The following is a 16,024-nucleotide window of genomic DNA, read 5'->3' as shown; positions in this document are numbered from 1 at the left end:
TATATATATATATATATATATATATATATATATATATATATATATATATATATATATATATATCCTTCCCTCCTGCATCCTCCGTTTTCCCTCTCTCTGTTTCTCACTTTTTCTCACATTCGTCTCCCCTCCTCTCTCACTGACCCCCATAAAGTTTTTCCTGTGTTGAATTGCACAGGTCTTCGTTAGTTACCCCTCCACACACACACACACACACATATATATATATATATATATATATATATATATATATATATATATATATATATATATATATATATATATCTGCGTATCCGTCAATCAATCAAAATATCTGTCTATAATATATTCATTTATTAATCCATTTACATATGTCTGTATATCAAGCAGCCAGTTAATTTTTCTGTTTTTCTTATGTGTCTGTCTATCTATCTATCAGCCTATCTGTCTGTCTTCTGTTATACGCTCTGTCATTCTCCTTCTACTCCTTTTCTTTTTTCTTACTCCTTTATTTGGTTTTTGTTTTGTTTTTTCTCTCTCTTACCCCTCTGCCCCAGCTCACCATTTACAAATACATAGATAAATACATAAAGTGCCCTCTCGCCTCTTACCTATGCCCCTCTCACCTGTAATAAGTAAATAAATAAATAAATAGTGTATGCCTCCCCCTCCCCTCACCTGTACCAGTCCAATCCTCTGGCGTAGAATCTGTCGAAGTAGTGAACCTCTGGACCCGACGCCCTGGGAAAGAAAACGTATATAGAACATCTGTACACACACACACACACACACACACACACACACACACACACACACACACACACACACACACACACACACACACTATGATTTATACAGCAAATTGTGCACACTGCTGTATCAGTTTAAATCCACATCCACATTGCACCTCATCCATATCCACTTAAATCCCCCCTTCTCTCTCTCTCTCTCTCTCTCTCTCTCTCTCTCTCTCTCTCTCTCTCTCTCTCTCGTACACACAAGGCCTCTCATGCATATGATCTCATGCTCAAATTATACCCTTCAGTACCATGACGCGTGTGTGTGTGTGTGTGTGTGTGTGTGTGTGTGTGTGTGTGTGTGTGTGTGTGTGTGTGTGTGTGTGTGTATTATTCGTTGTACTGGAGTGCAGGAAAGGCTTTTCTAACTGCAGGAGTTGGATAGTGTCATGTTAACCCTGTTTCCTACTAGAAGTCTTTGTTAACAGTATAGTCTGTTTTATCGACCTGTGCAGCTGAGGTGATGGTGCAAGTAGGGTGTTTTTGATTCGCGGCCGCTGATTGGCCGCCGAAAATGTCACTGAAGTAATGCAGGCAAGTACTGTAGTGAAACATGCGGACGTAGGTGTACACCTATCTATCTATCTATTGCCAGACGCCATAATCCCTAAGGGGTGGCCGTTTGACTTTGAGTTATTTGTTTTACAGGGAGGGGCATTAACCCGCTATCAACCCACATGTTGACACGTAGGGAGCACATATGGTTCGGTTATATGGTTAGCCTATCACCCAGCGTTGTAAATGGTTTATTGGCTTACAGGAAACCATTTGGCTTGTCACTCAATGTATAGCCACCTGTAAAGGAAAGAAAAGTATTGAAGTGACAGGAAAGATGGGAGAAATAGGAAAAGAGGAGGGGAGGCCCAGAAAAAGAATGATAAGGCTAAGGAAGAAGTAGGAAGCACTACATCAAAGAGTGGATGATGAACGCCACCACCTACACTAAGATGTACACCGTGCGTGGATATTATAGGGCAAATTGAGGACTTAGGTGTACACTCTGGGTGGATGCAGTGCAACGTGCGGACGTGGGTGTACACCGTGGGTGGATAATTTACTTCAAACGTCACTCATCGTTTTATAAAACTTTATAATCAACTTTAATTTCCTTTTATAACAGTTAAATTATAAAGCTAATTTTGACCTCTTTAGCTTCAGAAATTATTCCATATTTAAACTGGCTGCATGTATTGTAGACCATATATATATATATATATATATATATATATATATATATATATATATATATATATATATATATATATATATATATATATATATATTGTTACATAGCTTATGATTTCATCATCCTTTGTGTAATTCTAACGCACAGTATGCTGCATGTTTGATCACGAGCGTGTTCTGCCTCAGTCCCCCCCTTCTACCGTTATAGTAGAGTAAGTCGTCCTTTCTGTTGTTCAGTGCAGGATTGTCAGCTCTTTGTCCCCTATGGCTTCATTTGCGCGTCCTTCTTACAAGTTGTATCAAGCTCTGCCGGCCCCTATATAATGAGCTCAGTCTCTACATTAATTGCCACTTAGATCTACTCCTCATTTTGTTCACATCTCTGTCCTCCCCTGTACAGTTATTATTATTGTGAGTGCTCAGAAAGTCTCCAACCATCTAGCAGCTGTGTGTAATTTGAGTATAACTGTTGTTGCATTTTTTCTTGTACTGTATAGCGTAAGGCCTAGTAACGTTTTTTTTGTAATTCATGTAAAGTTCTTATTGTCAGTCATTTTTTATAATAGTTTGTATCTGTAATAATTTATCTTGCATTAACTGAGCATTACCCAGTGTATTTTCATTTTATCAGGGCTGACTTAGATAAATTTACTCATGCTAATTTCGTGTTAATAGAGGCTATTGCAGTTAACCATATATTTAACCTGTTTTTTGCCATTACATTATCCTTATGAGTCCTGAATGTTTTGTTGTTAGTTTGAGCATTAAACTTTAACTTGTAATTTTACCTAACTCTTTTGTTTTGAACCTGGAACTTTACGGGACAGTAGTGATTTGTAGTATTCTCACTTAAAGTGTACATTATCTTTCTCTGTTCCGTAACATAAATTTGGCGACCTCTCATCAGGATATTCAGGATATTATCATAAGGATATTGCTTGATATTTTGTAACTGTTACTTATTCATGATGTCTACTATTACTACACTTGATGAAGCCAAAGATTTTTTGTCAAATGTGCAAACAGTGTGTGATGTAGAAAACAAACAAAGAATGAACTTAAGCTTGTTGCTCAACACTTGGGAATTGCTGTTCGCTCTCATCATTCTAAAGATCAAATTGTTGACATGATTAATGAAAGCTTGTTTAATGTAACTCCTCCAAATGAGCAAACGCAGATTGAATTAGCTAAGTTACAGCTAGCCCTGCAGGAGGCTTGTGCTAAGGAGGCGGAGTCTCGTGTAAAGGAGGCTGAATTTCAAGCACGCGCCAAGGAGGCTGAGTCTCAGGCTAAGGAGGCTGAATCTCAGGCTCGGATTCAGGAGGCACAGATACAGGCACAAATTGAACTTGCCAGGATTCAGGCAGACCATGAGTATCGCATGAAACAAGGTGGAACTGGATCATCTAGCTCTGATGATTTTGATATGGCTAAAAATGTTAAACTTGTCCCTCTTTTTAATGAATCTGATTTAACAAAGTATTTTCAGTTGTTTGAGAGGGTAGCTACAGGTTTTAATTGGCCAAAAAAGTATTGGCCAGTACTCCTTCAAACTGTTCTCACCGGTAAAGCTCAAGTAAGTTATGCATCTTTGCCTCAGGATCAATCTGATAATTATGATGTAGTTAAGAGCTTGATTCTTAAGGCCTATGAGCTTGTTCCTGAAGCTTATAGAGTAAAATTTAGGACAACTTACAAGCAAGATAAGCAATCCCATGTTGAGTATGCAAAAATCAAAGAAGATCTGTTAGAGCAGTGGTTAAATTCTAAGAATGTGGATTCTGATTTTGGTAAATTTAAGCAGATGATTTTGCTGGAGGACTTCAAAAGGTGTATTAGTAAAGATGTAAGCCTATATCTTGATGAGAAAAGAATAGATAATTTGTCTGATGCTGCAGTTTTAGCTGATGAATATGTTCTCACTCACAAAAGATATTCTAAAGAAAAAGGGAAAGCTGAGAGTAAGTACGTTGCCTCTACTCAGAGTACAGGTAACAGGAAAGAGAATAAAGATGATGTTTCTCAGGAAGCAAATACCATCTTCACCTCTAGATTTCAGAAACGTAAATGTACTTATTGTAGTAAGCTTGGTCATACTGCGGAGAAATGTTTCAGGAGACAGCATGATGTGAACAAAAAGGAGTCTTTAAATATTCAGTCAATTGGTCTAGTGTCCACTCTTGAGAGTTCCCAGAATTCTTTAACTGAGTTAACTGAACCTGCATTGAGGGGTAACTTAAATTCTCATGATGGAGCTCCTCTTTTGAGCAGTAACGTGGGTGACACTCTCAAGAGTTCATGTGCTAATTTCCTGTCTGATGGTTTTGTCAGTCCTCTGGACACTAATGACAGGAAATCAGTAAAAATATATCGTGATACAGGTGCTTGCCAATCCCTTATGCTGACCAGTGTTCTAGGCTCTAATGTTAATTCCTCTGATGAAACTGTAATTTTTCAAGGTGTAGGGAATAATTACTTCTCTGTCCCTCTGTGCAGAGTGAATTTAGAGTCTAGTTTTGTTAATGGTTCCGTTATGGTTGGGTTGGTTGAGACACTCCCAATGTCAGGTGTAACTTTCTTACTTGGAAATGATATTGGTGGAAGTCAAGTGTGTCTAGCTCCTCAGTTGTCTAGTGAGCCAGTGGCTGCAGCCCAGGATTGTGATGTCCCTGATGTGTTCCCTGCATGTGCTGTCACTAGGGCTAAGTCTAAAGTTACTGGTGATTTAGAGGATAATGATGATGATGATGTTATCCTAGCTGACACTTTTCTTGCTAATTTGGACCACTCACCAGATGAGGCAGTACCCCGTAGTGTTGATAATTTGTTTCGTCAAGAGTTGGTTGAGTTGCAGGTTGCTGACCCTGAGTTGAAAGGTCTAGCTAACTCTGCTTACAGTGAAGAAGAGTCAGCTGGTGCTTCTACTTGTTATTATATAAAGTCAGGAGAACTTATGAGGAAGTGGAGACCCCCAACAGCATCAGCCGACTGTGAATGGGAGGTTGTACATCAAGTTGTCATCCCTCGTGTTTGTAGGCAGGATATCATTAGAGTGGCTCATGATTCCAGTTTGGCAGGACACCTTGGAGTGAGGAAGACTGTGGCACGCATTTTGAAACACTTCTACTGGCCAGGTATCTTCAGGGATGTTTCCTGGTATTGTAAGTCTTGTCACACCTGTCAAGTTGTGGGGAAGTGTAATCAGACCGAAAAGGTTGCACCTCTAGTTCCCATTCCTCCTTTTGGGGCGCCTTTCACCCGTGTGTTGGTGGATATTGTGGGCCCTCTTCCTAAGACTTCTTCAGGATTTTCTTATGTGTTGACCCTGATTGATATGGCTACTCGTTATCCTGAAGCCATTCCACTTAGAAATATCTCAGCAAAGAACGTGGTTAAGGAAATGCTAGGGTTCTTCACAAAGTTTGGTCTGCCCAAGGAGGTACAGTCAGACCGGGGAAGTAATATCATGTCAAATGTTTTCAAGCAGTCTCTGAAAGAGTTGGGCATCACCCAGATCGCGTCTTCAGCTTACCATCCCCAGACCCAAGGAGCGTTGGAGAGATATCATCAAACACTCAAATCGATGCTCAAGAAATACTGTTTGGAACATCAGAAAGACTGGGATAAAGGTCTTCCATTTGTTGTGTTTGCCGCAAGAGAATCTCCAAATGAATCACTGGGCTTCTCACCTTTTGAACTACTGTTTGGCCATGAAGTAAGAGGACCCCTTGTTACTCAAGGAATGCTGGCTGTCGGAGGAAGATGACGTCAACCTGCTGGAGTATGTGATGAAGTTCAAAGAACGGCTGTCCACTGCTTTACAGCTGGCGAGAGAGAATTTAGGAGCTGCTCAGGAGAAGATGAAGACTTGGTATGATAAGAAGTCCAGGTTACGCCACTTTCAGCCAGGAGATCAGGTTTTGATTCTGCTACCGGTTCATGGGCAACCTCTTCAAGCCAAGTTTAGTGGTCCTTATTTCGTGGAGAAGAAACTCAGTGATGTCAACTATGTCATCGCCACACCAGATCATAGAAAGAACAAGCAACTATGTCACATCAACATGCTAAAGTTATATCACAGGCGGGACGAAAATAACCCAGTCTGCACTGTAGCTGTTCCACCTGAGTCTGCAAGTGAAGCTCTCCCATGCAGCATGAGCCTGAGTGATAGTTTGGGGAAGAATCTTGATATCATGAATGATCTCCAGACTAAGCTTTCTCATCTAGCTCCCGAGGAAAGGCAGGAGTTTTTGGCATTACTGCAGGAGTACCCGCAAGTGTTCCGTGCTACTCCAGGAAGAACCACTGGTTGATGCATGATGTCGATGTTGGAGACGCAAAGCCAATTAAATTGCCTCCTTACCGTGTGAACCCAGTGAAAGTTCCTCTCATCGAGAAGGAGCTTGGCTACCTGTTGGACCACAAGATGATTGAGCCCTGTCAGAGCGAGTGGAGTTCTCCTGTCACTCTGGTCCCTAAGCCAGGTGGGTCACAGCGGCTTTGCATTGACTACAGACGTGTTAATCAGATAACCAAAACAGACACTTACCCTCTTCCTCGTGTGGAAGATTGCATAGACAAGATCGGAAAGGCTAGGTACATAAGTAAGTTTGATTTGTTAAAGGGATACTGGCAAGTACCTATGACTGAAAGTGCTAGGGAGATCTCATGTTTTGTAACACTAGGAAAGACTTTTGCATGTTCTGTAATGCCATATGGTATGAAGAATGCACCAGCCACATTTCAGAAGCTCATGAATGTTGTAACAGAGGGTTTGGCTGGGTGTGTTGTTTATATTGATGATGTATTAATCTTCAGTGACAACTGGAAAGATCACCTATGCCATGTCAGTAAATTTCTTGAGCGTTTGGTTCAGGCTAATCTTGTAGCTAATTTATCAAAGTGTGAGTTTGGTCAAGCTAAAGTTCAGTACCTTGGGTATGTAATTGGTGATGGACATGTTGCACCACCAGGAGCTATGATTCAGGTTATAAGTGATCTTTCCAGACCTAAAAGTAGGAAAGAGCTACAAAGATTTTTGGGAATGGTAGGTTATTACAGGAGATTTGTTCTTAACTTTTCAATTCTTGTATCACCACTTACAGACCTACTGAAAAAGGGAGTTAAATTTGTCTGGACCGATAACTGTGAATCCTCTTTCAACAAACTTAAAGCTATCCTATTAAGTCAGCCAGTGCTCGCTACTCCAAATTTTACTAAGCCTTTTAAGATGGCTGTTGATGCAAGTGATACAGGAGCTGGGGCTGTTTTGCTGCAAGAGGATGATCAGGGTATTGAACATCCTGTATCTTATTACAGTAAGAAGTTCACTCCACCTCAAAAGAACTACTCAACTATTGAGAAAGAGCTTTTGGCCTTGATTTTGGGTTTACAGCATTTTTCATTTTATTTGTGTTCTGGTTTTGACCCCATAGTCATTTATACTGATCATAACCCAATGAAATTCCTTAGTAAGTTTAAAGATAAAAATCAGAGATTGACAAGATGGAGTCTACTTCTTCAGGAGTATTCATTAGACATACAACATGTCAAGGGGAAAGAAAATGTCATTGCAGATTGCTTATCTAGACTTTAGACAGATTGTTTTAGAGTAATAAGAAATTTCCTTTGTAAATTTCTTTTTTCTTTGTGGGGAGGTGTTACATACCCTATGATTTCATCATCTTTTGCGTAATTCTAACGCACAGTATGCTGCATGTTTGATCACGAGCGTGTTCTGCCTCAGTCCCCCCCTTCTACCGTTATAGTAGAGTAAGTCGTCCTTTCTGTTGTTCAGTGCAGGATTGTCAGCTCTTTGTCCCCTATGGCTTCATTTGCGCGTCCTTCTTACAAGTTGTATCAAGCTCTGCCGGCCCCTATATAATGAGCTCAGTCTCTACATTAATTGCCACTTAGATCTACTCCTCATTTTGTTCACATCTCTGTCCTCCCCTGTACAGTTATTATTATTGTGAGTGCTCAGAAAGTCTCCAACCATCTAGCAGCTGTGTGTAATTTGAGTATAACTGTTGTTGCATTTTTTCTTGTACTGTATAGCGTAAGGTGTTGATTCTTAGGCCTGGTAACGTTTTTTTTTTGTAATTCATGTAAAGTTCTTATTGTCAGTCAATTTTGATAATAGTTTGTATCTGTAATAATTTATCTTGCATTAACTGAGCATTACCCAGTGTATTTTCATTTTATCAGGGCTGACTTAGATAAATTTACTCATGCTAATTTCGTGTTAATAGAGGCTATTGCAGTTAACCATATAATTAACCTGTTTTTTGCCATTACATTATCCTTATGAGTCCTGAATGTTTTGTTGTTAGTTTGAGCATTAAACTTTAACTTGTAATTTTACCTAACTCTTTTGTTTTGAACCTGGAACTTTACGAGACAGTAGTGATTTTTAGTATTCTCACTTAAAGTGTACATTATCTTTCTCTGTTCCGTAACAATATATATATATATATATATATATATATATATATATATATACCACCAATTGGATTTCAAGCAATTCGAATAAGACGAAGCAGAATTATCAGTACATTTAATCCGAAAGAAAGAGAGAGAGAGAGAGAGAGAGAGAGAGTACGTAGAGCATGGATGACACGTTACTGTTCCATTCTGTGTTATTTAAGTCCTTCAGACATTGTTAATCTCTGCATGAATAAACGTACATGCAAAAGGACATTAACTAGCCCTACCCAGAAATAAGTCGGCAAGGAAGAGGTGTTAGGAAGCCTATTTAAAAAGAGAATACTGTCCTTAGAGTACCTTATACTTAATTAGTAGGTCAGAGAGCAAAGAGAGTAAAGCGTAAAAGAGCGTAAAGAGAGTAAAGAGAGTAAAGAGTACCTTATGCTTGGATGTACTCTAAGGAAGGCCAGCAGTGCCCGTGTTCCAGATTTCTTGGCTCCGATGATTAGTACGTCAGGGAGTCGCTTGCTGGCAGACTGGTTGCGATCTGTTGGCAGAGGAAGAGGCGGGCTAGAGTACAAAGGAAAACACCTTTTGGTCCTTTCGTAGTTGTTTGGTGTAGGGAAGATTGTAACATAACTATTCTACTACTTAATGACAAGGATGGAAAAGTAGGAAGTCTCCCCCCACCCACCCACCAAACCATCCAGCTGAAGCCGGCAGGAAACAATGAGAAAGACCACCATGCAGCATAGATAAACTGCCATGGAAATTTCAAAGAGACAGGGAAGCAAAGCCTTTTTTGACACAATCTACCTGAAAAGGAAAGTAACATTAAGTCAACTGAATTAATCAATGTTGTTTTGCGAGTTACATCATCCTGGCTGTGAAAAAGAAGTTTATATATACAGAAATGTTTTATTCAGGAGAAAACATACTAAGCTGGAAGTTACATGACATACTTACCCAAGTGACCTTTGTAGGCTAGTACTGTATCACAGGTTTATACACTGGAGAACAATTTGTTCCATATATTTACATCATCACCATCATCATCATCATCATCTAATCCTGAGCTGCCCCATGAGGAGCGTCGAAGCCCCGGGTTATTCAAGTTGGTCCTGACATTTAAGATGAGAGTGACCACCTCGATCATCCGTCAGTGATAATACGTGAGTAATAAACCGAAACCACACCTTGGATATAAACCTGCCCAGACTCAATCTGATTGGAGCACTTTAATTACCCACTAAACCACAAGGTGCCATATTTACACCTTTAGTAAAGGAGAAATGCTTAGCTTCATGCAGATGGAATTGTTGTCCAATTATTTAATGCCCATTGCCTTTAGTATAATTCGAGTGATTGACTGTGAAATATTCGTCGATAGCCATATTATCGTGTCTTCCTAAGTCTTTTTCATGACTGACATTATCTGGTTGAAAAGTATTCATGGTTTAACTGGCTTTTTCATTTCTATTTCCAATGTTTAGCACCTGGCATATACTAATATTAAAGTCCATCAGCCAGATGTAGGCCCAATTAAACAGTTGATCGAGGCCACTCTGCATTGCCTGCCTCTGTAAAGATGTATCTGCTTTGTTTCCAATTTTAGGATCATCAGCAAATTTGGATATTTTACAAATTAAGCCCTCATTTATGTATATTAAAAACAGAATAGGACACAATACTGAGCCCTGTGGCACACCACTAGTAACATCTTTTCAGCCTGATTCTTAACCATTTATTATGACCTGAAATTACGTTCTATAAGCCAATTATCGATCCACTCGAGCATATCCCCTCTGAACCCCTAAGCATTCAATTTCTGAAGTAATCTTTTATGGGGAACTTTATCAAATGCTTTTTGACAATCGAGATATAGTGTCAACAGACTTGGTCTTATTATATATATTGACTATATCACAAAAGAAATCCAAGAGATTCATAAGGCAAGAACGATTACTCCAAAAACCGTGTTCTGAGTCCAGTGGCGTACCTGAGAGAGGGACGGGGGAGGGCTGTTTGAAACTGCCCCCCGGGCCCCCAATTGAGGGGGGACCCCAAAAGCCTTAAAAATTTATAAGCTTTTTAATTAATATTTAAAAATATATATATATTTATCATCCCGACAATCCTGGCTGAGGTATCAGATAAGTTTTGAGAATTAGGGGGGCTGGGTTCCTTGCGGGGCCCCCCTCCAGGAGGGGGACCCCGCAAAGAACCTAGCCCCCCGGGCCCCCAAATCTCTAGGTATGCCCCTGTCTGAGTCTTTGATGAGATTATTTAGTTCTAGGTACTAAACAAACTTATCTCTGGGAATAGTTTCCAGTAACATATGCACACTTAAGTTAAGCTTATTGATCAATAATTTTCTGGTTGTTATTTGTTGCCTTCTTTGAATATCGAGGTTACATTCATTAGGCACCTTACATTTTTTTAGTGATATATTGAATAGCTCAGCTAATGGCTTAGATGTTTCATTAAATGAGCAGAGATAATTTATCTGGGTCTTGTGTTTTATTCACTTTAAGTTCCGTATGTATTTCTCGCTAACAGTAATGTCACGAATTATGTACCCTCTTCTAAGGTAACAGGAAAAGCAGTGGGAATGGAATCTGTATTTTCAATTGCAAATACAGATGAAAAGAAGGTGTTCAGAATTTTAGCCATCTCTGTTCGTAATCAGTGTGCTCTCCATGACCTGTGACTAGTGAGCCGATAGTTGGTGACACCTGTATTGCAGTCTTGTTTTTGATAGAGCTGAAAAAATCTCTGGGGTTGGATTACTGATACATGCAATGTGAGTTTCAAAGTTTTTCTTACTTTTCTTTTTTTTTTTTTTTTTTTTTTGACGAAGAGCATCATATTTCATTTTATTAGTTTGACTTTTTGTGATATAATTTTTGTGCCCAAGTTTTTTTGCCAACAGGCAATGCTTAATGGTCACTGGCATTGAGTGACACTTTACCATAAATGCGCTGGTGATGTCGAATTAGCGCGAGCTATAGAAAATTGCAGACAATTGTGTGAGGGGAACGAAGGTCACTGGTATGTTTATCTGATCCTACTCTACCATCTCAAGCACTCAGGCAGTCATTTTTTTTTCTGATGTTCTCGTCCATACGTAAACATGGTAATGTCACATGCAAAGTGAATTTTGTTATATATTCCATGGATCATAATGAATCACAAAATGGGTTTAGGAAGCTAAAAAACACATTGTCAGGTGCATCAGACAATTCTTTTCATTGCTGTAAGAAAAATAAATCAGTTTTAGAACTTTTTTAAAAATTGTTTCGGGGCTGGCCAGGGGAGCCCTCAAATTACTGAACCCACAACCACTGAGCAGTCAGTTTCTGTATTCCAACATTTGGGTTTATAATTTTTAGCAGGTCGTCTGTTTTGCACTGGAATACATAATGTCATTGCTTTACTGAGAATATCTGTGAGTAATTTCCATGCTTCAGTAATATCTCCTGTTTGAACACTGTTTTTCATGTCACTAGAACCAATTATTTCTTTATTTTTTGAAAACCTGCTCTCTTGAAGTCAGGCACTTTCTTATAACTAGCCCTGACATTGTCGTTACTGAAATTGGTGTTGAATGTGACCATGTGATGGTCGCTAGTACTAAACTCTTCCTCTAAAATAATAATATTCACCAGGTTTTCCAAAGTGGCCAAAACCAGATAAAATATGCTGTCTCTTGTGTTGGACAGTCAACAAACTGATGCAATGAACTTTCTTGCAAGTTAGTAAACACATCCAACCATGTGTGTGACAATAGGGTCTCTCCCCATTTGGCAACATGTAAATTAAAATCACCAAAGATTACAGTATTATGGGTGTTACGTATTTCAGCAATTTGGATGTGAATTTCACTATTTGTGTTACTGGACTGTGCTGGCCGACGATAAATCAGTCCAAGTACTGTTTTGCTATGGGATGTATTCCTTAGGTGAATATAAATACTGTCAACATTATTAATAGAAGCCCCAGGAATTATGACGAATTTACATTAACGGTAACAGTACACCGCCCCCCACTCTATTATTTCTCCCACTACTGAAAATATAGTAACCTGGTATGTTATACTCCACTAAAGTATCTTTTTGTTCCATGTTGAGCCAAAACTCTGTTGCACCTATTACATCATAATTTCCAGCAAGAACATAAGCCTCTAAACAACAACATTAATTTTGTAAACTACGCGAGTTCACGAGCAGAGCCTTAATGTCCTTGCCTCCATTTGTCTGTTTATGATTCATGACGTCTATGTTGACTCGCCTATAGGCCTTGTATGATGAGAGTTTTTGTGCCAGAAAAAATGCACTGTATCATCCAGTAAACGACCAAGAAGAGCAAAGCCAACTGCATTTTGGTGTAGCCATCATGTGTGAACAGAGCCCACTGCTTATAATAGTGATTCCAGGTGTCTACGAACTAAGTACCCTCTTGTAAGCAAAGCAACTTAAAGATATTATTCAAGCTGGAAGCCTTGTTATAAAAGACAGTGCTTGCTGCAGTCCTAGGGAGAACACCTGGAATGAGATTATTATTCCTTTCCTTGTAATGCTGGAGCATCAACTTACCTTGTTCAGGAGCTCTTTAGACCAGATGTACATTGCATCGTTGGTTCCTGTGCGTATGATAATCAGACTTTCATTAGTTGTACCTTGCAAAACAGTGTCCACAGCCTCAGTTACATCAAGTTCGGCTCCTGGAATGCAATATTGCTTTCATTTAGTTGGTGCTCTGCCACAGAACTCCACGAACTGTCCACGGATGATTGAGTCCCTCACCAGTCGAGCCTCATGAGTCCCTTCGTTAGTGTTGGCTAATATCTGAAATTTATTGTAAGTGGTGACTGGTAAGATGCATCGCCTCCTTGTCACCCTCGCACCATTTTGCACCAGCTGGAAATGATACTGTTCAGATGGTGGTTGGTTAGTTTCAGCAGCAGGATGGGGGACATTGGCAGTGTCACCTTGGGCAACACCTGTCCTTGACCGAGGGAGAGATTGGTACTGTTGTTGGTGTTGTTCTGATTCTTTTTTATTTTGGTGTTTTTACTGTTGTTGGTGACAGACTGGTTGCGATCTGCTGGCGAAGGCGGAAGGAGAGGGGGTTAGAGGGAGAGACTGGTAGGGTTGTGGTTGTGGCTGTGGCTGTTTTTGTTGTTGTTGGTGGTGGTGGTGGTGGTTTTTGTTTTTGCTGTAGTTTTTATGTTCCTATTGTTATTTATTAACCATGGAATCTTTTAGGATCGTCTGTGTGTTACGAGCAAGCTTATGAGGGAACTGCACTACAATGAGGGCACAATGGATTGTTACTATACCCTGTTTGACTGACCTATGCACCTGAAATGTATGGGGATAGTAGAGTGCATTTGGTTCGCGGCTGCTGATTGGCCGCGGATGATGTCACTGATGTGCAGCATGCGGACGTAGGTGTACACCGTGGGTGGAATAGTGCGACATGTGGACGTAGGTGTACACCGTGGGTGGAATAGTGCAACATGTGGACGTAGGTGTACACCGTGGGTGGAATAGTGCAACATGTGGACGTAGGTGTACACCGTGGGTGGAATAGTGCAACATGCGGACGTAGGTGTACATCGTGGGTGGAAAATTTACTTTAAACGTCACTCACCCTTCTATAAACTTTATAATCAACTTTAATTTTCTTTGATAACGGTAAATTTTAAAGCTAATTTTGACCTTTTTAGCTTCGCAAATTATTCCATAATCAAAGTTGCTGTTCATATTGCAACCAGTGTACGTATATAAATGTATATGTGTTAAAATCGGAAGAGGTGTAGATTTACAACATCGGCGGCCAATCAGCAACCGCGAATCAAACACACCCTACTCACCCCATACATCTCAGCTGCACATGTCAGTCAGATAGATTATATGTTGGCACTGACGCAGGATGTGTGTGTGTGTGTGTGTGTGTGTGTGTGTGTGTGTGTGTGTGTGTGTGTGTGTGTGTGTGTGTGTGTGTGTGTGTGTGTGTGTGTGTGTGTGTGTGTGTGTGTGTGTGTGTGTGTGTGTGTGTGAACATAATAGATTATTATCGCCCGCATTTAGCAAGAGGAGCGATAATGTTTTTGCCCGCGTCTGTATGTCAGTCTTTCGATGTGTGTGTGTGTGTGTGTGTGTGTGTGTGTGTGTGTGTGTGTGTGTGTGTGTGTGTGTGTGTGTATCTGTTCCCTACATATCTTGAAAAGTTGTGAACGAATTAGCACCCAATCTGTAAGAAATAGCAATTATGTGGATGTGCAAAAGCCTATTGCTTTTGGTGAGGATTTGATCAAATGAGACCTAATGCCAGCCCTTCGTTCCATTTGATTATCGCCCGCCTTTAGAAGGAGGAGAGATAATGTTTTTGCCTACCTTCGTGTGTGTGTGTGTGTGTGTGTGTGTGTGTTCCCAATATATCTCATGAATGTTTAAGCTATCAATATGAAACCTTCAGGGTATCAAGATATGGCCAAGATCTTGGACGAGTTCGAAAATAAGCACTCACAGTCTAGGCCAAGGTCAGTAAAATGCCTGCCAAAGATCAACAAGTTTTTTTTTTTTTTTTTTTTGTATGCTTTTTGTACCATTATATCTCATGAATGGCTTGAGCTATCATCATGAAACCTTCAGAGTATCAAGATATGGCCTAAATATTAGGCTTGGCCAACAGCATATTCTGGAGGGCGACTACCATTCGGCTCCAGAATGTTTTCCTTTAATTTTAATATGGATTGGCAGTTAGTGAAACCCGGTTACTGAATTCCGTAGAGTTTTGCGAATTTTCTTCACCTATGATTTGTAACTAACGTGTAACTTAGCCAACAGCACATTCTGCGGGCGATTAGCATTCAGATCTCGAATGCATTTGTTTCATTAGCGTATTCATTTACTCCTTCACTACGAAGGTGTAAATGAATACGCTAATATATATATATATATATATATATATATATATATATATATATATATATATATATATATATATATATATATATATACAGAAAGAGAGAGAGATGAAAGAGATAGACAGAAATTCATAATGGGACAAAGAGACAGAGAGACAGACAAAAAGAGATACAGGTTGACGCTGAGAACGTTAGACAGAAGAACAGACAGAGATAAAGATGGACAATGATACAGACAGACACTGACATAATACCTAACAGATACAGACAAAACTGTACTGAACACACAACACCATTAAATTAGCTTAGGAAAAAAGTAAATCGAGAGGGGGGGTCTTGAGAGGACTGGGGAAATCTTGGCGTGGATTATTGATTGCTCTCTCTCTCTCTCTCTCTCTCTCTCTCTCTCTCTCTCTCTCTCTCTCTCTCTCTCTCTCTCTCTCTCTCTCTCTCTCTTTCTCTCTCTCTCCTAGCAACCACCACCTCAGGACATAAACATTTAAGCGGGAAAGGGGGGGGGAGGTGAAGACCAATAACCTTGTATATTAACTTGTATACCAGAACTGTCCTGTACTATCCAGATGCGGTGGACGAGTTGGATGGTATAGAATACTGCATCAGTACTGTACTCTGTTACTCTATAGTGAATGTTACGGTGCAGTGCGTAAATACTAAACTCAACAGGGAATATTACAGTACAGTG

At 39.8% G+C, this 16,024-nt stretch overlaps 1 protein-coding gene across 1 annotated transcript in view; it reads right to left on the bottom strand.

The window, feature by feature from the left end:
• LOC145393784 (heparan sulfate glucosamine 3-O-sulfotransferase 6-like) overlaps positions 1-16,024 on the bottom strand; it is a 44,772-nt gene that overhangs the window by 16,057 nt on the left and 12,691 nt on the right. The window contains exons 2-3 of the mRNA XM_080267832.1: positions 8,826-8,934; positions 658-720 (exon numbers count right to left, since the gene is read on the bottom strand). Coding sequence (XP_080123958.1) covers positions 658-720; positions 8,826-8,934 — 172 coding nt within the window. The remainder of the gene's footprint in view (positions 1-657; positions 721-8,825; positions 8,935-16,024) is intronic.

Source organism: Coenobita brevimanus, chromosome 25 (assembly GCF_032717465.1).
Source record: "Coenobita brevimanus isolate Jiangsu-jjx chromosome 25, ASM3271746v2, whole genome shotgun sequence".
In the NCBI taxonomy this organism is placed as follows: domain Eukaryota; kingdom Metazoa; phylum Arthropoda; class Malacostraca; order Decapoda; family Coenobitidae; genus Coenobita; species Coenobita brevimanus.
The sequence above is the reverse complement of the archived record's forward strand: the minus strand, read 5'-3'. Positions and strand labels throughout refer to the sequence as shown.